Here is a 27,238-nt window from a genome sequence, read left to right on the forward strand (position 1 = left end):
GTGCTATGTTTAAAATGACAGACAAGGGTGGCTATCCTAATACTTACCTGTAAACCTATTAGAATGTAATTATGAAAGGGAAACGTGCTATGCTTAAAATGACAGACAAGGGTGGCTATCCTAATACTTACCTGTGAACCTATTAGAATGTAATTATGAAAGGGAAACGTGCTATGCTTAAAATGACAGACAAGGGTGGCTATCCTAATACTTACCTGTGAACCTATTAGAATTTAATTATGAAAGGAAAACGTGCTATGTTTAAAATGACAGACAAGGGTGGCTATCCTAATACCTGTGAACCTATTAGAATGTAATTATGAAAGGGAAACGTGCTATGTTTAAAATGACAGACAAGGGTGGCTATCCTAATACTTACCTGTGAACCTATTAGAATGTAATTATGAAAGGGAAACGTGCTATGTTTAAAATGACAGACAAGGGTGGCTATCCTAATACTTACCTGTGAACCTATCAGAATGTCATTATGATACTTTTCTTTAGAAGAAACAGCACCATGGGACAGAAAATGACCTCAGTTTGACATTCCGTGGATGGTTTGGGTGGAAGAATGAGCCGTAATGACTTGTTAAGTCTTCATGAGAGGTCACTATGATGAGAAATACCATTTACCTTAATCTTCATATTGGACTAAGTAAAATTATCAAGAAGATGACTTTTACACATACCATACTTTTTTGTGTGTGTTATTGGTCATGGGTGTGAGTGCGCTGTGTGTGTGTGTGTTATGGGAAAACATTCATGGCAGGGCTAGGCACACAGCTGCATGAACATTGACTCTACATGATGGTCACTGTTGATGTGACACCCCGTGTGTAAATATGGGAAAATGGGGGGGGGGTTATGGATAAATGCATGGATTCTGAGCACGTTAACAGTACACAAAATATTCCCCTTGTCTGCTTGCATCCTTCATATTATTTTATAGCTATTGCTTTTCTCTTTCAGAGCATCACAGCCACACTGAGAGCACAGCTTCACTCTCATCCGTCCCATCATCCATCACTGCATTACATGGGACGCCAGCTAAAAGCAGTCCCAGCATTCCATCTTCACTGCATCATACCATGGATACTCACCTGTCACAGCAAGGTATGGCATCAGAGTCTAAAGGATGGGACCAGGTGTACATGTGAACTTTCTGTTGTATGCAGTGTTGTGCTGTTAACTCATTTTATTTATTTAAGTAATTAGATACTTGTTATCTAAGCATTGTATATAATAAAATACACAAACAATCACTCACATTAAAAGAAAACATACACATATGAACTTAAAAGCAAGAATGTTAAAAGATGTCAGAGTTATAGACTGCCTATTGTAAAGGGTTGAGATATAGTCACTTAAATGATATTTAAGGGACCTTCTGAAGTAGGTCATCAAGTCGCAGGCCGAAATCAGAGATGGTAGGTAATTCACAGAGGACCAATGGCGATATGCAAAAGATAAGATAAAACAAGAACTATAATTAAAAAGTTTTAGGGAGAAAAGCTAGATGATCATTCCCCCCCACCCCCCGAGTTGTTGTTTAGAAATCCATTTCAAATAATTAAAGCATATTATTTTGGCTGTCCTCAGAAACTACCCAGACATATTTTACTCTCTGTTATATTTTTACTGAAAAGATAATTACACATTCAGGTTTTTATTATGCAGTGGAGGCAATACATGTGTCCATAATTCTTAGTAGGATTAATTTCACAGCACTGATTGCAGAAGAATGGATCATTAGGGGACATGGGTGCAACTCCATAATTCCATTCCACAAGTAACACCCACCCACCTCCGCATGCTCTTCTTGGATAAAGACCCTTTCCCAACTAGGATAGACACTGGCAGAGATCTGGAACTTAACTTGTATTTTGAGTATGGTAGCTTACCACTGTTTCATTACTCATACACTCCAGCTGAACCCAGAGGTAGGTGCTAACTTGAGAGACCCTAGTGGCATGGAAAAAACAGAGCTGTTCAGTTGTATTCCATTTGGAAATCTATGTGATGATGAACTTTTGTGAGTGCGAATCCTGTAGGAGGGATTGGGGCAGAAGAGCATCGAGACTGTAGAATTAGGGTCTTGAATCCTAATAACTAATTGGCCTGCTCTTGTGTGAATAAACTTGAAACTAGTACGTTAATAGGTTTTTTACAAAAGTAATTTATAGACGTTTTGTGGAATTTGTAACAGTTAATTCAGACATGAGCGCTGTGCTCACTGCTTCATATTACACAGCCTGCACTAGTAAAGGGTGGTCCGAGATTCATAGCTGACTAGTTCTACTGGTATTGTAAGCTAGCAGATCAAATGAATCCCTAAAAAGTTGCAGCATTTAATAGATTCATAGATTCATAGACTGTTACTAGGCTAATAACCTTGGGGGGGGGGCTTTCTAAGCCTAGTCAAGTTTTCCTGAAAGAATGAATAAATGGCCCATTAATAAACCTATAGCACTGTAGTAGTTATGCAGTGAGATGCATGCATTTCCTGCCTAAACAGAGTTCCATGTTCTATTTTGTGCCACCCCCATTGCTCTCAACTGTCCAGAGTTTCACAGAATGCCCAGATTTTTTACTCATTTTTGGCCCATTGCTCATTGTAGTTTTCTGGCAAATCACAGGTGACTGAAGTCAGAAAATAATGGCAGACATTTGATTTTCAGACTTAACATCCTTCATAAAATTCATGCTAATGCAAAACACATTATTCCATCAACTTTAAAGTTTGTAAGAGCAATATTTAAAAAGTGTCCCTATTTTTGAGCCTTTGTCCAGAGTTCTTGCTGTAAGAGGTTGAGAGGTGTGGTCAACCCTTAAAGTAATAGTGATAGCATACCAAGTAAAGGGGTGCATGGTTGCCCTTAGAGATACCCTGCTCGACATCTGCAAGATAATTCCTTACATGATTATCCGTTCAGTATACAAACAGTTTTCAATGCCCATTTCATTACATCTAATGGCATCTTGGGGGAGGGGGTACTAAAAACACTCTTTGACTAGATGAGACAGCCTGAACTACCAAAAGACACAGCATACAGTCTAGATGAAGACATCTTGTGGGTTGCATGTCCAGGTTTTATCTGTTCTTTGCAGTGTCACATTTTCCTTCAAGTTTTATTAGACATAATAGCTCCATCTGTAAACTTCCAAGACCAATACGTTAAATTCCACTCCAATATACTTCTCTAAAATTATCATGAAAATGTGCATCTCTGTAAATTTCCAGTGATCTTCAGACGAGGTAATTTTTGCAGTCTTCATGAAACAACAAGCACCAGGGAAACTTAGAAGTTGTTGTGGAAAACTTTCTCGTCCTCAAAAAGATCCAAAGCATCTGTTATTTAAAGACACACAGGTTTTTTTTTTTTCAACAAAGTTATATCTTTATTGATATTTTTAGAGCAGTATGTCTCACTTCTTTCAAGTTATTGGATTCAAGGGACAAAGTTGTATTTATCTCTAAAGGAAATCCATGGAAATTTATAATAAATGGTAATGCTATTCTGGCCACATTTATTTTATTTATTTATATAGTTTATTAACTGGGGTAGCGCACTGATCCCATTTGGCCAGCACATCAAGTGGAAAAAAATAAAAATAATTTATACGATAAAAGAGCACGCTAAAAACAATACAAGACGGACAGAACCCACATGATGAGAGTTGCGGGAGCTAGGTCCGACACTAAATCAGTTACAAGTGGAGTTCCCCAGGGCTCAGTCCTAGGACCCCTCCTGTTTGGCATATACTTCTCAGAGGTACAGGCAAGCACAGGAGGACTATGTCTGAGCAAGTTTGCAGATGACTGCAAACTAGGGGCTATAACTGACTCTCCGGCTGACACAGACATCCTCCAAAAGGGTCTCACTGAGACGGATACCTGGTGTCAAAATCATGGCCTCAAGCTAAATGCCAAAAAGTGCATAGTCATCCCCTTTGGAAAAAACAAAGTACCCACAAACTACCACATAGGTGGTAGTCCCCTAAATACAGAAGACATAATAAGGGATCTGGGGACCCAAGTAGATGGTAATCTCACCTTTGATAATCACATTGCCAAAGTGGTTAGAAAATCCTTCTACGTGGCCCACCTAATCACAAAAGGGTTTGCATCCAGATCAAAAGAGGTCATTGTGCCCCTCTACTCATCACTCATCAGACCCATCGTAGAGTACAACGCCCCATTTGGGATGTATCTTACAAGACACCTGCAACAGCTGGAAAGACCACAGAAGTACCTCACCAAGAGGATCACTGGCCTCATACAGATGCCCTATGCAGCTCGACTGAAGAAATTACAGCTGTACTCGGTTGCATACCACCTACTCAGAGGTGATCTCTGCCTGACATACAAGGCCATGTCCAACCCAGAATTGATGGACATGCTCCACCTAAAAAAAAACCTTATCCCCGCGAACCACACGCTCTAGGGATCTAAACCTCACCACAGCAATAAATAGGACATGCTGGAGGGATACATTCCTGTCCCAGAGACTTCCCATGCTTTGGAGCAAGATCCCAATCTACATTAGGCAGAGCTCCTCGCTAACACTCTTCAAAAGAAATCTTGACGAGTGGATGGGAAACAGAAAGTTTACCTCGGGGATCACTTCAGTGGCTCTGCTGGACAGAGGCACAGGGAACTAATCTAAGGGGACAGCGAAAGCCAACATATTCTGGCTAGGCTTACAAATGCCTTCAGGCAGATAGCCTAGAATCTACCTATGAACCTATAAAGGAATAATTAATATACTATAGAAAATAATTATTTAAGAAGGTAGTCAAGAGAAACCACTATGTACAATATTTATATCAGTTAGTGAGGAGATGCTATGAAAGTGATAGGCAGTATGTGTCGGAGTGCAGTGTGTTACCACTGCACCACTGGAAGTCACATAGAAGTGTGAAGAATTTGAATCTGGCTATAAGCTTTGAACATACAGCAAACTTCCTTTGCTTATGAAGTGTAATGGAGATCTGCAGGGCTGTCAAGAACATTTCAGATTAATATATGTACTGTGCTTTGATGTTAGTGACACAAAATATGAAACAATGACATCATGGACCTTGCACTTGAATAATTCGCAGTGGGGGACACAATATGTGTTTGCAGTGGTGTGTTAAAAAAGCCTAAAGAATACACTGCATGTGTACCATAGAGCATTATAGAAGGTGGCCTTTAAAGCTAGAAATGTCAAGAAGTTTTGTTATGGACCAAACTAATGTCTTAGGATTCATTTTGTTTATTTAGCATTTGTTTACCTGAGAAGTTGGAATGAGATAATATCCCATTTTCAGCAAAGGTCTGGGGAGAACACTCCACATTGATGTAATATGGTTACAGTTAAATAACAAAGATATTATGAAGCCTAATGCAGAAAAACAACACATTAAGTAGAAAAATTCACAACTTCACGATACAGTGTGAACTTATCTACATAGCATGAAAATATATGGACATAGATGAGATGAAAAAAGAATGTTGTCATTGAATTCACAAGTTGCAGATTATAGAGATGACATTAAACACAAAGAGGCCACACTTTGGAACAGAAATGACTGGAAGGCAAAGCCTAGGCACAATTATATTTGTCCTTTAGCTAAGAAATAGACTGATTATGTTCAGAGAGAAGGAAATTAGTAAGAGGCATACTTGGGATGGGGGAATAAGAACATTGTTCAACATAGGGTAGTGCAGGAGCAGAGTCAAGTGTTATTTAGGTAGTCTTTTAATAGGTGTTTGAAGTTGGAGAGGTTAGAGATAGATCTAAGTGCATTGTAGCATTTATTTTTTATTGTCATTGCATATCTTTCAGCTATTTTAGTCTCGTTCACAAAACTTTTAGCATGTTCCTAGGCCCATGCAAAAGCCTGGCATATTCCTAGGCCCATGCAAAAGACTGTGTGAGTATATCTTGCTGATCTCATGTGTTCCTTGTTCAGAGAAGACCCCACTAAGGGACATATAGCTACTACGGGGTAGCAGACAAATAATATCAGGGAAATGTTCCCTTCATCGTCAAGTGCTGTTGGGTATTTAACATCACCTTCGGCCCCACCAGAACTATTACATAAAGCTTCACTTTAACACTGAATCTGAAGGATGGCACAGCAATTTCCATACTAAAACTTAAGTTTTCAATGTCTGGTATGGGGTTAGAACCCACAGACATCTGATCTTCACACGTCAAAAAGAAGCATTCAACCTGCTGAGTTACTGATTGATTTGTCAACAACAAAGACTGGTGGACAACTGGACTTCAAGAGGCTGTTATACACAGGGGATGTTATGTCAGGCATATAGTTTGCTGATTTCCGTTCACGATTTTTACCGGGTGGTTCAAGCTAACCAGTTAGAGTTAGAATAAGGCTTGTAACATGTCCTACTCTGTTCGAGAAGGAATAAGTTATGGATATGGCATACCTGTAGCGATCTCCACCCAAAGATAATATGCAAGGTTCTCAAACCTGACTGATGTAGAACGATCAAGTGTAGCTGACTGTAATATTTAACCACAAAAGCATGAATGTAATCAAACCTCTTGGCCCAAGAAATCTGGACAAAGCCTGACATACTGGAGGGACAAAGGCCCATAAATAGGGACACACTTTAGATATTGCTCTTACAAACATAGAAAGCTGCTTGAGTCACAGGATTTATGTTACCATGCATTTTCTGAAGGATATGAAGTCTGGAACTCAAATGTATGTCATTATTTAGTGACTTTAATCCTTAGAGCATCCCAGTGATTTGTCAAAAAAAAACAATTTTTATGAGGAACAGGACAAACGTATGAGGCAAAATCTGGACGTTCCGCAAAAATCTGTACACTTGAGAGGTATGCTGTAATGTAGTTGTACAAACTAGTTGTTTTTCTATTCAAATTTGACTCTGACATTGCTTGTCAAACTACCTGACAATATAGCGTACAGGGTTGATGCGAATGATTTTGTAGTCCTCGATTTGATTCCCGTAGTCTTCGTCGGCATGTTGTACATCTCTAATAACGTTAGTTAACTAGATGGTGTTCCTACATTGTCATTGAAAAAATGTAGCTTGTGGGGTTACATAGATAACAACTGAATGTAATAAAACAACCATTATGGTAATGAAAAGCAAATTATGCATTCAAATGTATGTAATTACTTTGGAATGAATTCCACAATGTAGTCATTTAAGAAGCATGTTTTTGAATCTTAGGATTGCATTTCCTTTCAGATCACCATTTACATGCTATGTTTAAGTAGTTACACATATGCTCAATAGCACTTACTTTGGGCATAAATCTTATCCTGTGTTATGGGCTTTGCTGACTTTCATGGTGGTAACTGTCATTCCTTTATAGTCATTGTTAACTGTTTCATTCAGATTCATCCATTTACAGCATAGAAGAGGTAATGTGCACAATAAGGTGTTTGTTTGATCATTATACAATTTCTAGGTTTTATTTTGAGCTCATTGAATTACTTTGTTTTAGATGGCAGCACAGTTTACCAGATGTATGTTTTTAAGTATGTTGCTCCACATAGTTCCTTAGTGTTTGTTCTCTTTCTCTCTCTAGGTTCTCACACTGACTCATCTCCTAATATGTGCAGTGTCCCTACAATGCAGCCAGGTCCCCAACCTTCTGTTCATTTTGCCCCTTTTCCCTCTGACCCTAGAACTGCAGCCTTTGACCTGAGTCACCAGGGCATTCCACCATTCTCATTGGCATCAGTACATCAGGAGCTGCAGATGTTGCAGAAGCAGCTGGGAGAAAGTGAGATCATTTGTCTTCATGCATGGCTTTGCATGGCATTTATCCTTCACATGCTGTGTGTTGCCACTAAAGCATGTGCTGCATGGGTGGAGGGAGGGTGGATGAATGTTTATTTAGCAGACCTGATTTTTAGATGTATGCACTTTATATTTTAGTGCAACTCATGGCTGATTAAGGTTGGCTTAGATTTTTTTTCATATGCTGAAGGGCTCCCAGCATGGTTAAGATGTGTAATGGATTTCGTGAAGCTAATAAATATTATCTATATTTCATAATTACAGCTTAAAAAAAAAGAACGCACACACACATTTGCATTATTTCAGATTGCACTTTGAATAGAAAGAAAATCCCTTTTGTTGTGCTACCAAAAATGGCCCCTTGGAAATGAACGCTAGCTACAGGTCCCCAATTATGAACCATGAAAACCACTCTGTAAACCCGAAGCTACTAGAATCACTTGCAAGTCAGCCCAGCATACTACTCATGGGTAATTTTAACTACCTCTCCATAAACTGGGAAACATACACGACCACTAACATGCAGGCTTAGCAATTCCTGGACTTTGTCAATGCAAATGCTCTGGAATAGTTGGTCTGCACTCCAACTAGGGGCTCAAATATCTTTGACATAGTACTCACAAACATAGGGAAGCATTGCACCCCCCCCCCCCCACGACCACCAGTGTAATGTCCTCATTGGTAAGATAGGATCATAAACGACTGTCCTTTGAAATAAATGTAATGGTAGCACCCATCTCAAAACCTGAAACCCTAAAGAATTTTTCCAAGGCAAATTACCTCCCATTAAGTGATAGCATAGTTAATTTTAAAGCTCCCCCTAACCCTGAAAACATGGAGGCCTCTACAGAACTATACACAAATGCCCTGACAACCACTTAACTGCATCGAAATGTTAGTACCTGACCGAACTAAACCCAGGTCTAGCCACAAATATAAGCCACCTTGATGGACCCCTGGCAAAAATAGACTACAACAGAAGGAAGAAATTCCTGTCTTGAAATAAGTGGGAGGGTGCACAACAGAGAAAAAATTCCTCATTAGTCTCAACAGGCAACTCAGGGAACTAGTCAAGTCTTCAAAAGCTAAAGATGAGACTAAAATAGCCTCACAAGCAAAGGATAACCACAAGGCATTTTTTAGTTGTATCCAAAATCTTAAGAGAAATACTCAACAATGTGCATGGTTTGCTGTAGATGGCTATCCATACTCAAAACAGAAGAAATAGTAGACCTGCTGGCTGATAAATTCAGATCTTTATCACCAACTCATCATCTCTGGTCATTCCCCATAAAATACCACCTACCATTCCTTTGCCTGTTATCACAAAAGAACAGGTCATTACAGCACTCTCTAAAGCTAGAAACATGGCATCAGTGGGCCTTGACAGAACCATGGGTGCCTGTTAAATAGCTTGAAACATGACCTATCAGACCCACTTGGTTTTCTACGTAACCACATTCTCCAGAAAGGTTTTGTCCCAGTACAGTGGAGGACAGCAACAGTCATCCCTCTGCATAAGGGGGGGGTGATCAACTGACCTAGGAAACTACCAATCCATAAGTCCGACTAGCCTCATATGCAGGGCTATGGAAAGGATAATCATGAACCTGATTAACAATGGCATAAGAAATCTCCAGACTCCACACCTAACCCAGTTTGACTTCAAGGGCAGGTCCTGCCTGCTTAATCTGGTGGATTTCTTTGAGAAGGTCACCAATGCTATGGATGAGGGGAAAACAGTGCATACTGCCTAGCTTGACCTGGCCAAGGCTTTTGACACAGTACTTCACTCGAGTATTATAGATAAACTCACAAAATTGGGCATAAACCTCTAGATCACCAGATGGATAACCAAATGGCTCATGGATAGGACACATGTTGTTAGAGTAGGAGAACCCACATCCAGCCAGAGGCCAGTCACCAGTGGAGTACCATAGGGCTCAGTGCTGGGCCCCTCCTGTTTGGAATATACTTCTCAGATGTCAAAGCAAATGTAGATGGCATTTGGCTGACCAGGTTTGCTGATGGCTGCAATCACTGACTCCCCAAACGATGTTGATATCTTACAGAAAGGTCTGACTCAAACTAATGATTGGTGTCAGAGCCATGGCTTCAAACTAAATGTGAAGAACTGCATTATAATATCCCTTGGGAAATTGGATATCTCTGTAAATTACAACATTGATAGCACCCCCCCCCCCAAAGAGTGGACCCAGTGGTGAGAGATCTGGGTACTCTGATAGTAATCTGAACTTTGACTACCATGTGGTCACAATTGTGAGGAAATTACTTTTATGTGGCTCAGCTTATAAGTAAGGGCATGGCATCCAGATCTAGGGATGTCATAGTACCACTGCACTCAACCCTCATCAGACCAATAATAAAGTAAAATACACCCTTTGGCATGTACCTCACCAGTCACCTGCAACAGTTGGAGCATCTTCAGAGGTTTCTCACCAGAAAATACAGGGTATAACCAACATGTCATAGGTGGACCAATTAAAAGCCATATCACTGTATTACTGAGGGGTGATCTGTCTGTCTCACCTATGTGCTAATCTCTGAACTGGTATGATGGAAATATTGCATATTCGCAAAACTAACTGCGCAAGGGTTAACAGCTCCAAAGATCTAAACCTGATCTCAGAGATGAATAGATCATGCTGGAGAGACAGATACGTCTCCCAGACATCGCTGCTACTGTAGAATAGGCTTCCTATTCATGAGAAGCAGAGCCCTTCCCTGACCATCTTCGAGCGCAATCTGGACCGATGGATGGGAAATCACAAATTCACTCATCGGGGTGGCTCCTTTGTTCCTCATGGACAGAGGCACTGTGTAAAAATAGTCAAAATCCCAATTGCTGACCCTTGTTAACTGTGCTTGTAAGGATAGAAAATTGCATAAAACTGGCTAGAATTGTAAGGGCTATTGAGCCATTAGACTAGCAATCTCCTATGAACCAGACTCCGTAGTATAAAGATTTTGGCCCATACTACACCTCAGATGACCTGGGCTTCATTAGATTCTCAGAACTGTGTGTGTGTGTTTGTGTGTGTTTGTGTGTGTGTGTAAGGTGGGGGGTGTGTGGAACTGAACTGCTGACACGGTCTATTCTTCCTGGGAGGGAGACTGTTAGTACCACCACAAGATCTCCACCTGCGGAAAGGCATGTGATTGTAGCACTTTATAGGTACAAACTCTAAAGGGCATGAGCCTACTAAGGAGTGTGTGAACACTCAAACTGGACATTAAGGGTGTGCAGAAATACACTCTCATACTGAGTCCAGTATAGTAGGCATTGCACTATGCTTTCCATTCAGATGGGTGGCAGTAGTAACTGACTCCTAGCTTCCACAAAATGATGACTGTGATCCCTGGCTGTCACCTTCCTCTTGTGTTGTAGGATGCTGGACACTAGGCTTTGATGATTGGTGGTGGGTGGGCATAGGGGATAAAAAAAATATTTAAACATTTTAACCTTAACAGCCACTGAATCATTAAATGAAACAGGTGTGAGCTATAACGGATTGTTTTTGAAGCCATCAGTGACTGGGAACATTTCAAAGGTCTGACACTTAACATCTGTTAAATGTGGTGGACTTTACTAGAATGTAGAAATTTCCAGTAATGCTTTGCATTGAAGAGCATCTGAGAAGTTCGAGGTATTCCTCACTGAGCCTCTCCTATTCTCATTTCATTCATTCATTCATTCATTCCATATTTCATAACAGGAAAAGAGGTAGTCATTCCCACTGCTTGGCATAAGGTGAATGTTATCAACAAGCACTGTAGGGAATAATTTAGCAAATATTCACAGAAAACACAGCATGCATGTTGAAAAAGCAGATGAATGTAAAATTGGTCACTTATGTTAAATCTGTTTATGCAAAAGTCTGCACAGCTCAAGAATTGTGTAACTTGTACTTTGTATAGTTAATATTTAGTGTATTGGATTTAGAAATACATAATCATACGTGGGCCTAATTATGTTTAATGAAAGAAGAAAGCAACTGAGTGAAACAGGAAACCAGACAGTATATAACTTAGACATTTTGTAACCTATGGAACTCAGTAAGTGGGTAATCTAATATGTAACTTGAAAACTTTGTAACCTATGGAATTCACTAAGTGGATGACCTAGTTTGTAACTTTGAAACTTTGTAACCTATGGGAACTCAGAAGAAGGATAAATCCAAAGTGAAGAAGCCAAACCAGGATGCAAGTTGATACTTTATTATGAACAAACAGAAGTTGAAAACAAGCGTTTCGCTCGGTTGTTACCGAGCTTTATCAAGTTAAAATGAAAAATGCATCAGAGAGTTTAAATATGGAACACAACAGTAATAAGAACATTCAGACCAAGGGGACTGATAATTATTCTAAAACTTCTTATGAATCTCTCCATGGAAGTGAGAGGTTAGCTGAGAAAGGTAGAAAGAATTCCTTACAGGATTTTCAGCAGCCCCCTGGCAGAACGGGGGCACGGGGACAGAAACAACCCCCTCAGACTTGGAACAACAAATACAGTTAGATGACAGCCATAATGTATTTGAAACAACATCTCCTCTTAATAACAATTTTTTTACTTTACCGGGTAATAATTGTTCTATTACTAAAAAGGACAATTTTGTCATATACAACTATACGGATATGCAAGTGACAGACCATACTTTTAATTTATTCACTCGGGGTTTTCAGTTTGCTCCTTCACGTCCTTCTAATTTGTCTAAAACTTTAGTTGAACTTAAATTTTTTGCTAGAAGTTTAAATCTAGCAAATTATTTCAAAGGGCAGTCTTATACTAATAATGGACTTTGTAGAACTAGTATATTCAACCCCCCTACACACCCTTTGATTAAGCTTTTTGAAGAATTAGTCGAGAAGGACCTTAGAACTTTACATCTTTGGGGAGCAAATTCACTCCCCACTAATCTAGATCAGCATGGAGTCTGGCTTATTAACCATCTTAAGAAAGAAAACATCAGGGTCATGAAACCAGACAAGGGAGGTGGAGTGGTTTTGATGTACAACTCTAGCTATGACAGTTATATTTATGACATGTTACAAGATTCTGAACAGTATGAGATTGTTTCCAGGAATTAAGTTAATTTAGCTTTTTCTAAGATCAAATACATGCTTACTGACCATTTGTTACATGGAGCCATAAATGAAAAATTGTTTAATTATTTACATGTTGAGAAACCCAAAATACCGGTAATTTTTGGAATCCCAAAAATTCACAAAGGGCTAGACCCATTGAGGTTTAGGCCTATTGTTTCAGGAGCAGGAAGCATCACTGAACCTTTAGGTAAATTTATTGATCATGCCACAAAACAATTAGGTTCATCTCTGGAACATGTTTTCAGGGATTCATGGGATTTCCTTAAAGGTATTCAACCTTTATTTTTTCAATCTGAACTTTTCATGATAACTATCTATTTCCTAGTATACCGCACTCCACTGGGCTGGAGTGGTTCAATGAAATTTTGACCACTGAAACTAGTCTCAGTAATAAAGTGACTGATCTTTTGGATGAGTTTATGGAAATTTTGTTACAAAACAACTTTATTTATTTTAATGGTGAACTTTTCAGGCAGAAAAAAGGTGTGGCTATGGGCGCCTCCTGTATGCCAACGTAGTTTTCCATAAATGGGAACAGATGTTCATTTTTTCTACCACATGGGTCCAATATTTAACACATTATAAGAGATACCTAGATGACATCTGCATCCTATGGAATGGCACCTTAAATCAATTTCTGGATTTCTTTCGCTACATTAACTCTACCACCTCCTTTTTAGTGTTCACCCATAACATTAGTGAAAATGAACTACACTATTTGGTCGTCACCTTGTACAAGGATTATAATAATCAAACATTCTACTCCAAGTTATACAGAAAACCAACATTCTCTAAGTCATATTTGCATTTCCAGAGTGGACACCCATTTTATCAGAAAAAAGGCATTGTCAAGGGTCAGTTCATCAGGGCTTCTAAGATGTGCAGTACGTCTGGTGACTTTTTAGATGAAGTACATTTCTTGAAGTCCTTGTTTATTGAGAGGGGTTACCCACTTTCACTTGTCACCTCACTGGCACAGGATGTTATTGACAACAGAGAAACAAAATATCCTCCACTGCTTGGTAAAGGAGGACCTTTTAACACAGTTAATACAACTGCGGTGCCTGATATATCTCAGAGTAGTTTAATTTATACTTATTCTCTCAATTCCTCTGAGATAGAGGAGGCGATTAGGAGACATTGGCTCGTTTTGACCTTTCATGATGAATTTAAAGACATATTACCAGTACAGCCTAAATCTGTAAGAAAGAGAGATACTAATTTTAAAGAGTTATTTGAAAGGAAATCTCTTCCCTCGGTCAATACCCGCAACTCAAGATTAGGTACTTTTAAGTCTGGGTTTTGTAAACAGTGCCACGCTATTATTAATGCCTCCACCCTCCTTATTCCCTCTAGGAATTTTAACATTAAATCCTATTGTTATTATAATTGTGGAAGTAAAGGAGTAGTGTATTTAGGTTTCTGCAACACCTGTTCCAGTTTTTATGTTGGCAAAACCGAGAGGCCACTTAGGAAAAGAATATATGAGCATTTTTATGACATAGGCAAACTTAAGGAATCTAATGCATTTTATAAACATTCCCTTTCTTGCCCTAATATTGACCTTAAATTTATTGTACTAGAGCAAGTGATGCTGGATGCCAGGGGAGGAGACTAGGAAACAACTCTTGAGTACAAAGAACTCCTTTGGCAACTTAAGTTGGATGCAGGCAGATAACCCCGGTCTGAATGACAACATTAACATAAGTAGTGTCCTTAAACTGAGAATGGCCCGATTATAAAGAAACTATTCCTAGTTTTTGAAACAACTCCTTGGGGAACAACAATTAGTAATCTGTTTTCTTACCCCACTTGCTTTTGCAAGTTATTTGTATTTGTACATACACTTATATTCACTGTATATATTTAATATTTTGACGTACCTTTACTACATACTTTTTGAGAATTCAATCCTGAGTTTTTTATGAATGCTGTATTTGAATGTGTTTTCTATATTAGAATATCTGATTTAATATATTTTTTAGACACGTTAGCTATTTTTACTTATATCAATCTTTGTAGAATTGGTTAAAAGAATATTTTTATACACACATTTTTATATACTTTTTTGTGGCAGCATATTGATGTTTTTGATTTTAAGTGTTAGAATGCAATATTGACTTCAATGTACTTGGTTTGTAATCAGTTATGCTAATTAGTTAATTAGCGACCTACCAGAGCATATTTAAACTCTCTGATGCATTTTTCATTTTAACTTGCTAAAGCTCGGTTTGTTCATAATAAAGTATCAACTTGCATCCTGGTTCGGCTTCTTCGCTTTGGATTTATCCTTCTTCTTGGTTTTTCTTGTTTTTCCTTTGGAACCTATGGGAACTCATTAATTAGATGACTTATCAGTTCAGCAAGTGTCTTCATATGGCAAAGCACTTGTCAGTAAGTGGTGGTCTGTACTGTAGGCCAGTAGTACAAGACCCATTCTGTTTTCCTATTCCCACATTGTCTGCTATTTCACTTGCATCATCATCTCTTGATGTGGACAGAAACACTTTTCAGTTTACCACGTGTGATCAGCACTTTCCTAAGTGCCATTGCCTTGTCATATGTGGTCTGTAGCATTTTGTGAACCCTTTTCTCTCTCACTGTTTTTATAAACTACATGGAATTATCTGGTCCTTCACTGGTCTGTGCCCAACAGTAGTGCAAACCCAGTAAGCCTACCCCATACTTACTTAAAAAGGGTGGTATAAATGTGGTGTCCAAATGTGACTCGCTAGCACCAGTGGCTGGGGTGCCATGTGTTTCTTCCTTTGCCTCAGTGGTAATTGCATTCTCAGAAAAGTACAAACTGTGTGTGAGTGTGTGATGAAGGAATGACTTTTCAACTGTTGGACTAATACCCCACTGTAAAAAGGATTTCAGTCATTAATTTCAGGCTACACGGGATTGGCAGGTGAGTGCCGTGACACCTATGTGGAAGTGCATCTCTCACACCCTACTTTTAGCATATCTTCAAACTTTGGAAACTCAGTGAATGGAAACATGCATGAAGTTCTATTTGTTCTCCTGTAGCATGCATACGTCTGGGCATATACCTCTTGAGGAAAGACATTCCTGCCCAGCACCAATGTTTGAATCAGTTAATGGTGAGTCAAGCAATATGTAATGACTGGGTATGGTGCTAAGGAAGATAAACCGCTTTCATAAAAACTATCTCATGGTCATAGCTTAATGGGTGGGGATCCCTGTTCCTTCTGTATGAAATAGCACCTCCTGTGTAGCTATAGTTTAAGAAGGACCTATAGACTGCAGTCTTAAGTGGCCCTCCATCTGATATGCTAATAAAGATCGTCCCCAAAGAATTAATCCAGGTTATTTTTAAAAACTGTGAAATTATAAATTTGGTGAACAGGCCTGGATTAATGCTGTCCTTTGGCTGTAATACTTATGTCTTTTAACTCTGATTGTAGTCACTGTGAGCATTAAGTTGTGTGGTTTTGTAACAGAATGTGACTTCTGTCTGGAGTTGTCACATCTACATGTTCTAATGTTCTCCCTGTGCCCACATGGATTTTCACCAGGTGCTGTGGTTTCCTCCTGCATTCCCAATATATGCTGTAGGTGAATTGGTGATTCTACATATTGCCATAGATGTGCATTTGAGGTGGAATGGTGCTTTGTGTAAGATCAATCTCCCTGCCGTACACCCACTGTGTGCTAGCATAGACTTCAGCAACTTCAGGACCCTGAACTGGATTAAGCCAGTAATCATGGAGTGAATGTATGCCCTGAGGAATCTCCCTGTACAAGTCTCATCTGTAAGTGTATTTATTTCATTTATTTTTATTTGCTAAACAAAGCAGAACACTGATCCCAATGAGCCATGTCCAGGGTCAGCCCAGACAGGGTCTCACAGAATTTGACTTCCTGTGAAGGGTACTGGTTCTAGTACTTATGGCTACTATCTTCCATGATCTTTGATACTTTTGTTTAGATTGGATGTCTGTTTCCATCTGTGTGACATTACTTCATCCTCATGAGCAATGTAGGATTGGGTTCAGCTGTTTTACCAGCTAGTTCAGCTTTATTTTGCAAATATTCCCATTTTTTTTTGTATTCTTACTCAGTCTGCAGATTGTAAATCTGGTAAAAGCAGTTTCAGTCATAAGAGTATTTCAGCCTCCACAGACTTCTGATTTATTTCCAGCACTTTGAATTAAGTAGTTTGTTTTTCAGTGTTCCACCCATTAGCAATTTAAGTCCTTGCAATCAAATATTCCTATATTCCAAAATTGTGAGGTGACAATCCTCATAGCTTCTACTGTTGCTCTTTCTCAAGATGCGTTTACTCTCTGACATTTCTGATGTCCTTCGTGTTTGATGGTTGCAGTCATCACGCTTGGGTTATCTGCCAGCAGGTAGCCTTCAGTTGGCCCGAATACCAGAGACTTAGTATTTCTGCATCAGCTGCTGTCACTTCAGGACTGACATCAGGTCATCAGGGGTATAAAAACAGGCAGCCGACGCCATTACATCAGTCTTTCTTGCTGAGGAGCCCAAAGCAGAAGCAGTTTGCATGAGTGCCAGTCGGCCGCTACCTTGGTTTTCGTTTCTGAATTGAATCATCCTGAAGTCTTTAAAGCTAAGTACCCCACTGGGGTTCCTTTTTTCTTGCTCTAATCGATGTCAGAAAAAGTTAACAATTGTCTCACCTGTGGAAAGCAAATACCACACCAAGATTTCCATTCTTACTGCATCACCTGTTTATGCCCAAACCACGACGTACCTTGCTGTCGCTTTTGTGCTTTGTCCAACGCCCAAACTGTTTGTCGTTGGGCCCTTATTGTAGCTAAATACTTTCGTTCTTGATCTCCGTATTCTGAAATGGCTTTAGTAAGCCATCCATCTTCCAATCTTCTGAAAAAACGTAAGGATAAAGACAGAGACAGACCGCACAGGTCCAGAACTGCCAACGACGCTTCTGTTAAGCTAGTCGCCAGTTCGCCGGTACACAGTAAGGCACCTTTGCAGCCCCTGATGCCCGCTTCGATGGATTCGCAGGCCGCTACTGAGACCCATTTTGAGTCCGGTCTACCGCAAGACTCTTCTTTGACTACGGAACCTGCAGATGTCTCTACCTTGGATGGGTCCGGAGCCGCTGTGCAGGCACCGGCTTCCAAGGAAGTTATTTGCATTACCGATATTTGACACAAACTGACGACTTCTTTCACATCTTCAGTTTTTTCTAAAACTACTAAGTTTCTAAGGCCAAGAGTACAAGCTATGTCTAAAAAACCGACAACCCAAACTCAAGCGCCTGCTTCCTTGCCACAGTCTCAAATGCTTAAAATGGCAGAAGACCTGATTATGCTGGTTAGGGGAAGCCAGCCTTCCCCTGCTAAGAGAAAAAGAGACCTGTCCCCAGCAGCTTTAACTGACCAAGTGTCCAACGACTCTGAAGTTTCTGAATATGAAGACATGCCTTTATCTGCCTATGATGATTCAGATGCAGAGAAATCCATTCCTTCTGCTTCCCCTCCAGAGGATTTCTCTTTTGGTGAAACCCTGCATACTCTGAGAGAACATTTCCACTGGGAATGCCAGGATTATCCTCAGTCCAAAAAGAGACTCAGGGAATTTTTTTAGATTTATCCCAGCACAGACCCTTAGCTATCCCCCCTGTTATGGATGTTGTGGATTATGTCTTTATGGAATCCATTCTAACTCCTGATACTTTACCCCCTGCTCCAAGGAAACCAGACAGGTACTATAGAGTCCCTGACTCTCACAAATTTCTTTTCAAAAATCCTACTGCTGACTCAGAGGTCATCTCCTAAGGGCCTAAAGGAATAAAAGCAACTGCAGCTAGGAATCCCACCCCTTTGGACAGGGATTCCCGAGCTTTAGACAGATGGGATAAAAAAGTATACACCTCTGCAACTCTCGCCATTAGAGCATTGAATTGCCAGTTCCACATGCTGAAATACCAGCAACATACTATGGAACTTATTAAGCAAAAATTATCTACCTTTCCTGACTGTGCAGAAAATAAAGAATTACAAGAGCTTATGCATTCTGCAAGCCAAGTCAGCACTCATACCCTGCAATGTGGGTTTGACGCAATAGAAGCATCTTGCAGGGCAGCAGTCACAGGTTCTGTACTTAGAAGGCATGCTTGGCTTAAGGAGCAGACCTTGCCAGACTATGTCAAATCAAAATTACTGGATGCTCCTTTGAATCTCTTTGGTATGAAAGCAGAAGTAGTTTAAAAAAAAATGGAAGAAAAAGCTAAGTCTATACAGACAGTCAAAGATTTTTTACAAGTGCAGCCTCTAAGATTCAGTAGGCATTGCCCCTCAAAACATTAGTCCTTTCCAGCCCCCTCAAGGCCATCTCAAACTAGACCCAGGGGAAATAGACCCCCCCCCCCAGATTACAGTCTTAGGGTTTGCAGAGATCTTAGCAGTGGAGTGCCTCCACTTCTGAAACAGGGAGTGCTAAGTCACCCCCTTACAGAAAAAATTCACAATGACTTCTCAACTCCACTCTTCACCTCTGCCCAATTGCTTGTGCCCCTGGAAGGAAAATTTGCCCACCATGCAAAAAACTGGACCTCCATCACCAACGATCAATGGGTCCTCAACATAGTATCTCAGGGGTACAAATTTTATTTCCACATGCTGCCAACCCCAAAAGGGTTCCCAGACCTTCCTCCAAACCAGTGGGCAGAGGCACAAAACCAAGTTCAATCCCTGCTCTCCATAAGGGCAATTCAGCCTGTTCCTGCAGAACAGATAGGCCAAGGTTTTTATTCCAGACTTTTCCTGGTACCCAGAGAAGAGGGCACCTGTTGCCCAATCTTAGATCTATCCATTCTAAACACCTTCCTGGTGGTACCAAAATTCAAAATGCTCACCCTACAGTAGCCTCTCCCTATGCTGTCCAAAGATGCCTGGTTAGCCACCCTAGACCTAAAGGAAGCCTATCTGTACATCCCTATCAGGGACTCATGCAGGAAATGTCTACTTTTCAGGGCAGGATATATGCATTATCAGTTCTCTGCACTTCCTTTTGGCTTATCCACTGCTCTCAGAGTCTTCACAAAATGCATGGCTCCAGCCATGGCCTATTGCAGACAAAGATTCAAATATACCCTTACTTGGATGATTGCCTGATTCAGGCAATCAGGAAAAGCTGTTGCAGCACCTGACATTTGTAAAGGACCTTCTAACCTCCCTGGGGTACACTATCAATGAAAAGAAATCAAATCTAGTCTCCAGTCAAAAGCTTGGACACAGCATTCCAGATGGCATTCGTTACTCCAGGAAAACAAGCCTATCTGACAGCCTACTTCACTCAAATGGCCACCAGAAGCCAACTATCCACAAGGAAAATTCTGCAGGCTCTAGGGTTCATGGCCTCCTGCATTCTACTAATTCCATATGCCAGACTGCATATGAGGAAACTTCAATGGTACTTAAAAAGTCTTTGGTGCCAACATTCTCAGGACCTGGAAACCGTCATACCTGTCATACCTTGTCTAAGGACAGAGTTTGTTTGGTGGGCAGCAGCATGCAACCACAACAAGGGGCTTCCCTTTACACAACCCCATGCTGCCCAGACCCTAACCACAGATGCATCAGACTATGCCTGGGGGGCACATCTGGACGGCAGGTGCATTCAGGGCCACTGGACCCCAAACCAAATTCATCTGCACATCAACCAAAATGAGAAGCTAGCTGTTCAGCACACTCTGACAGCTTTCAGATCCCTACTCTCGCCAGGACCCCTTCTAATAAAAATCGACAGCACCACAGTGATGTGGCACATCAACAAGCGGGGGGAACCCACTCTTACCCACTCTGCAGGCTAGCCATGACTCCATGGAACATGGCCTTGGCCATGCATATTCACCTGCAAGCTCAAAATCTGCCAGGCAAACAAAACTCCGGCAGATGCCTTAAGCAGAAATCTCCTAGACTCACATGAGTGGCAATTAGACCTCAACACCTTCAGCCTTTTAACCCAGAAATGGGGTACCCCGATGGTGGACCTGTTTGCCTCCCCCTACAATTACCAGCTCAGCAAATTCTGTACCAGGTTACCTCACAGCAAGGCCTGGAAAGTGGATGGCCTATCCTTCCAGTGGGTAAACCTCACAATCTATGCATTTCCCCCTCTGCCACTTCTTGCAAGAGTACTACTCAAGCTAAGACAGGAAGGACCAAGGGCAGTCCTGATTGCCCCAGACTGGCCACGCCAACACTGGTACCCACTACTGTGCAGTCTATCACCGGTGTCACCATGGCACTTACCCCAGATCCCAACCCTACTCACTCCGCAGGAGGGACAGATCTTGCATCTGCAGCTGCAAACCCTGAACCTTGCAGCCTGGCTTATTCCTTGAATTCTCCTTCAGTAGCCAGCCTAAGCAAGCAGGTGCTGGACGTCATTCATGAAGCCAGAAGACCCAGTACAAGGAAATCCTATGCTGATAAGTGGAAAAGGTATTGTTCCTTGATTCACTATAAAGGAGCGGACAAAGCATAGCCTTCCTTACCTTTCATCCTGGATTACCTAGCAGACCTACTCCACAGAGGCCTATCCTTCTCTTCCATTAAGATCCATGCCTCTGCCATCTCTGCTCATTACAGCACTGAGCCACCTCTCTTCTCACGCCCTCTCATCAAGCAGTTCCTGAGAGGGGCTAACAAGTTAAGGTCACCAAGAAGAGCCCTCACCCCTGCTTGGGACCTTAACTTTGTGCTGGAAAAGCTCACGCTACACCCCCCCTTGAGCCTGCAGCATCAGCAGAGTTAAAATTCCTCTCTTGGAAAACAGCCATGCTTCTGGCCATCACTTCAGCTAGAAGAGTGCCTGAGCTACAAGCACTTATGGCTGTGGAACCCTTCATTGTTTTTCATGCTGACAGCATCTTCCTCAGGACTAACTCTACTTTTATGCCTAAAGTGGTGTCTAGTGTGGCTCTTGACCAATCTTTATATTTGCCCACCTTTTCCCTAATCCTCAAAATAAGGGGGAAAGGATCCTGCACTCTTTAGACATTCACAGACAGCTCAGATTCTACCTTGATAGGATTAAGCCCTTCAGGAAATCTGACCAGTTACTAGTCAGCTTTGCACCAGGGGCAGAGGACAAGGCCATATCAAAACAAACCATCTCCAAATGGATAGCACACTGTATCCATTTCTGTTACACACACCATGGGAAACCACCCCCTCAGGGAGTCAGAATGCATTCCACTAGGGCAACTTCAACCTCTACAGCATTCGTCAGGGGAGTCCCTACCAGAGACATTCTGGAAGTTGCTACTTGGAGTTCTGTTCACACCTTCACCAAGCATTACCACTTGCCTATCTTTTCCATATCCATGGTGGGTTTTGCAACAGCAGTCCTGCAGGGCATACTAGCCAGCTCCAACTCTTCTTGACTGCCTCCACCCACTCTTCAGCTTTGGGAATCAACCCAAGTGTGATGACTGCAACAGTGAAATGCAAAGAACATAGTACAGATGTTCATTCTGTTTCACTGTTGCAGTCATTACATTTAGGTAATCTGCTGGCAGGTTGCCCTCAGTCAGCCTGATTAACAAAGTATTGGGTCCTGCTTCAGTTGCTGTCCCTTCTTCCATGACGTCCGGTCGTCAGGGGTATAAAACATGCATCCGATGCCACTACATCAGTCTTTCTTGCTGCGCGGTTCCTGAAGCAGAAGCAGTTCGCAAGTGCCAGTCGGCCGACTCCTGAAATTTTAATTTTCGAGTTTCAGAACCGAAGTCTTCAACTAAAAGCTAAATACCCCGTTGGGGAAACTTTTTCTTGCTCTTACCAATGTCAGTAAAAGTGAATAATTGCATTACTTGTGGGAAGCAAATACCTCATAAGGATTTCCATTTGTACTGTATTCCTTGCCTAGGCCCTGACCATGACATACCTTGCTGTCGGTTTTGTGCTTTATTTAATCAGCGCACTATCCGTCGTCGGTACATTTTTGCTTCTAAATATTTCAGCTCTCGGTTTAATTATCCAGAAATGACTTTAGTTAGCCATCCGACTACTGGAATACTGAAAAAATGCAAAGAAAAAGATAGAGACAGGCTGTTGAGGTCCAAAACTGCCGACAACGCTTCTCCTAAGCCAGTCGCCAGTTCACCAGTACTCAGTGAGGCGCTTTCGCAGCCCCTGATACCCACTACTTCTGATTTGTAGGCCTCTACTGAGACCCATTCGAAGTCTGGTATGCCACGAGATGCTTCACATATGGAACCCACGGATGTCTCTACCTTGGATGGGTCCAGAGCCGCTGAGCAGACACCGGCTTCTGAGGGTGTATTCAGGCCTACAGACTTGCATATTAAATCGACTCCATCTTCAGTACTAAGGCCTAAATCTCAATCTATGTCTAAAAAACCGATGTTCAGGCCCCTATGCCTAAAATACAAATGATCAAAATGGCTAAAGATTTAATTACTCTAATCAGGGGTAGTCAACCCCCCCCCCCCCCCCCCAAGAGGCCTAGGATTGAACTTGACTATGAATCTTCTGAACAAGACTCTGTTTCTTCTGACTCTTCTAATGATCTGGATTTGTCCATACCTACTTATGAGGACTCTGATGCAGAGGATTCCATTCCCTCTGCCGCTCCGCCTGAGGATTTCTCTTTTGGGAAAACTTTACATACCTTAAGGGAGCATTTCCACTGGGAAAGTCAGGATTTCTCTGAATCCAAAAAGAGGCTTAGGGATTTCCTTCTTCTTCCTCAGCATAGGCCTTTGGCTATACCTCCTGTACTAGACATTGTTGATGATGTGTTTTCGGAATCCAGTTTGGCCCGTGATTCCTTGCCTCCAGCCCCTAGTAAACCAGACAGGTACTACAGGGTTCCTGAGTCCCACAAATTCCTTTTCAAGAATCCTGTTGCTGACCCTGAAACCATTTCTCAGGGGCCCAAGAGCATTAAGGCTTCTACTGCTAAAAATCCTACTCCTTCTGATAGAGACTCCAGGGCGCTGGATAGATGGGGTAAAAAGGTTTATACTTCTGCAACCTTGGCAATCAGGGCTTTAAACTGTCCATTCCATATGCTAAAATATCAACAGCATATCATGGGACTGCTTAAACCGAAAATGATGTTGATTTCTGACTGTCTGGAGAATAAAGATTTACAGGATTTATTGCATTCGGCTGAACAAGTTGGCAAACATACTTTGCAATGTGTTTTTGATTTTTTAGAGGCCTCTTGCAGGGCTGCTGTTACTGGGTCTGTGCTTAGAAGGCATGCTTGGCTTAAGAAGCAATCTCTGCCTGATCATGTTAAAGCAAAACTGTTGGATGCTCCTTTACAGCAGGACTTCTTATTTGGCAATAAAGCTGAAGAAGTTCTAAAAAGGATGGAAGATAAAGCTAAATCTATGCAAACTGTGAAAGTTTTCTTACAAGTACAACCTCCTAGATTTAGTAGGCACTGGCCTACTAAGAACTGGTCCTTTCCAGCTCCTTCCAGAGCCACTCCTGCCAAACCCAGACATTCCAAAAGCACCAGGTTTCAGTCACAAGGGACTTTCAGAACTAAGCAATGGGGTGCTTCCACTTCCAAATCTGGAAACAACAAGGCACCACCCTATGGAAAACCGTCTCAATGACTTCCCTTTAAAATTACCAAGCACTTACCTCTTAGCCGCCCCTTTGGGGGGGAAACTGGCTCTTCATTCAAGCAACTGGCAACTTATAACCCAGGACAAATGGGTTTTAAATATAGTGTCCCAGGGATACAGATTTCATTTCCACATGCTGCCAACTCCAAACGGGTGGCCAGACCTGCCCCCAAATCAGTGGGCAGAGGCTCAGAAACAAGTACTTTCCCTCCTAAACATGGGAGCTATTCAGCCAGTACCAGAAGGGGAAAAGGGACAAGGTTTCTCTTCCAGACTTTTCCTGGTACCCAGAAAAGACAAATCATGGCGTCCAATTCTGGACCTGTCCACTCTAAACACCTTTCTGGACATTCCAAAATTCAAGATGCTGACTCTTCGCTAGTTAATTCCTATGCTAGGCAAGGATGCCTGGTTGGCAACTCTAGATTTAAAAGAGGCTTACCTGCATATCCCAATCAGGGAATCTTGCAGAAGATACCTACACTTCAAAGCAGGCTGCATGCATTATCAGTTCTCTGCACTGGCCTTTGGCTTGTTTACTGCACCCAGGGTATTCACAAAGTATCGGGCTCCAGTAATTGTATTTTGCAGGCAAAGAAATATTCAAATATATCCATACCTGGACGATTGTCTAATTCAGGCAGAAAACCAGGCCATTCTTCTAAAACATCTGGCATTTATAAAAAGAGTTCTAACCTGTCTAGGGTACACCATAAATGAAAATAAATCTCAACTGGTACCCTCTCAAAAAATTGCATTCCTGGGTGCAAGCTTGAATACAACTGCCCAGATGGCTGTCCTTACGCCAGAAAAGAAAATTCATTTGGTGACTTGCTTCAAACAGGTGGCCACAGAAACTCTGCTATCTGTAAGGCAAATACTGCAAGCCTTGGATACTGCAAGCCTTGGGGTTCATGGCCTCCTGCATTCTTCTAATTCCATATGCAAGACTGCATATGAGGAAACTTCAGTGATATTTAAAAAGTTTATGGAGTCAATATTGTCACAGCCTGGAAACAATGATTCCTATCATACCTTGCCTGCACCTAGAGTTCCTATGGTGGGCAGAGGCCTGCCACCAAAACAAGGGACTGCCATTCACACCACCCCCTACCACCCAAACCCTAACTACAGATGCATTAGACTATGCATGGGGGGCTCATTTGGCAGGGAAGTGCATTCAGGGCAAATGGAGCCCATATCAAATGCACCTTCATATAAATCAAAAAGAAATGCTAGCTGTACAGAATGTACTGATAGCCTTCAAGGACTACCTTCATCCAGGACAATTACTGATAAAGACGGACAACACCACAGTTATGTGGTACATAAACAAGCAGGGGGGTACACATTCCTACACCTTCTGCAGACTAGCCATGGCATTGTGGAACACGGCCTTGAGCTACCAAGTACAACTACAAGCCCAATTCCTGCCAGGAAAGCAGAATGTTCTGGCAGATGAACTAAGCAGAAATCTCATGGACCCACACGAATGGAAACTGGAACCATGGATTTTCAACATGTTGACACGCAAATGGGGGAGCCCAGACATAGATCTTTTTGCCTCACCCCAGAACTACCAGTTGGACAAATTTTGCACAAGAAGTCATCACAAAAAAGCCTGGAAAGTGGATGGTCTGTGCTTCAGCTGGAAAAACCTATCAGTCTATGCCTTTCCCCCTCTGTCTCTGCTCTCCAAAGTTCTACTAAAAGTCAAACAGGACAAACCAAAAATGATTTTGATTGCTCCAGACTGACCTCACCAACACTGGTACCTACTCCTGTGCAGTGTGTCAAACATTTCACCATGGCACCGGCCTCAGACACCTTCTTTACTGTCTCAGCAGGAGAACCAAATTCTGCACACTCATCTCCAAACTTTGAATCTTGCAGCGTGGCTAATCACTTAAATCCCCCCTTAGCATCCCTCAGCAAACCTGTGATGGATGTCATTTTGGAGGCAAGAAGACCTAGTACTATTAAATCTTATGCTGACAAATGGAAAAGATTCTTTGCCTGGAATATCAATCTCAATGGATGAGCACAGCAGTGCCCAATTTACCCCAGATTTTGCAGTACTTAACTGAGATGCTTCACAAGGGCCTGTCTTTTTCTTCCATAAAAATCCATGCCTCAGCCATTTCAGCTCGTTACAACACAGAACCCCCCCCCCTTCTCTCATCCTTTTCTAAAGCAGTATCTCAGAGGGGCCAAAAACTTGAGACCACCCAGGAGAGCTCCAACCCCTGCCTGGGACCTTAACTTTGTATTGGAGAAACTCACTCTACCTCCTTTCGAGCCAGCTGCTACTGCAGACTTAAAATTTCTTTCCTGGAAAACAGCCTTCCATTTAGCAGTCACTTTAGCTAGAAGGATATCTGAATTACAGGTCCTTATGGCAGTGGAGCCTTTCATCATCTTTCATGCAGACAGGGTGTCCCTCAGGACCAATCCATCATTCATGACCAAGGTGGTATCCAGTGTGGCTCTTAATCAGTCCATTCATTTACCATCTTTCTTTCCCAATCCACAGAACAAGGGGGAGCAAATTCTGCATTCATTGGATGTACACAAATAACTTAGATTCTACTTGGACAGGATTAAATCTCGAAGAAAATCTGAACAACTGCTGGTAGCATTTGCTGCAGAGGGGAAGACTATTTCAAAGCAAACCATTTCTAAATGGA

General features: G+C 41.5%; 1 protein-coding gene across 7 annotated transcripts in view; it reads left to right on the top strand.

The window, feature by feature from the left end:
- The window catches only part of LOC122813133 (phosphodiesterase 4D interacting protein), a 1,898,306-nt gene that overhangs the window by 1,629,930 nt on the left and 241,138 nt on the right, over positions 1–27,238 (top strand). For 5 of the 7 annotated variants that reach the window (XM_044085281.1, XM_044085280.1, XM_044085276.1 and 2 more), the window contains 2 exons: positions 970–1,113; positions 7,578–7,775. The exons of 1 other annotated variant lie outside the window; for it this stretch is intronic. In XM_044085281.1, the coding sequence (XP_043941216.1) occupies positions 970–1,113; positions 7,578–7,775 (342 nt within the window). The remainder of the gene's footprint in view (positions 1–969; positions 1,114–7,577; positions 7,776–27,238) is intronic. One more of the 7 variants, XM_044085278.1, reaches the window with a different exon arrangement.

Source organism: Protopterus annectens, chromosome 10.part0 (genome assembly GCF_019279795.1).
Source record: "Protopterus annectens isolate FY-2018-M chromosome 10.part0, PAN1.0, whole genome shotgun sequence".
Classification (NCBI taxonomy): domain Eukaryota; kingdom Metazoa; phylum Chordata; order Ceratodontiformes; family Protopteridae; genus Protopterus; species Protopterus annectens.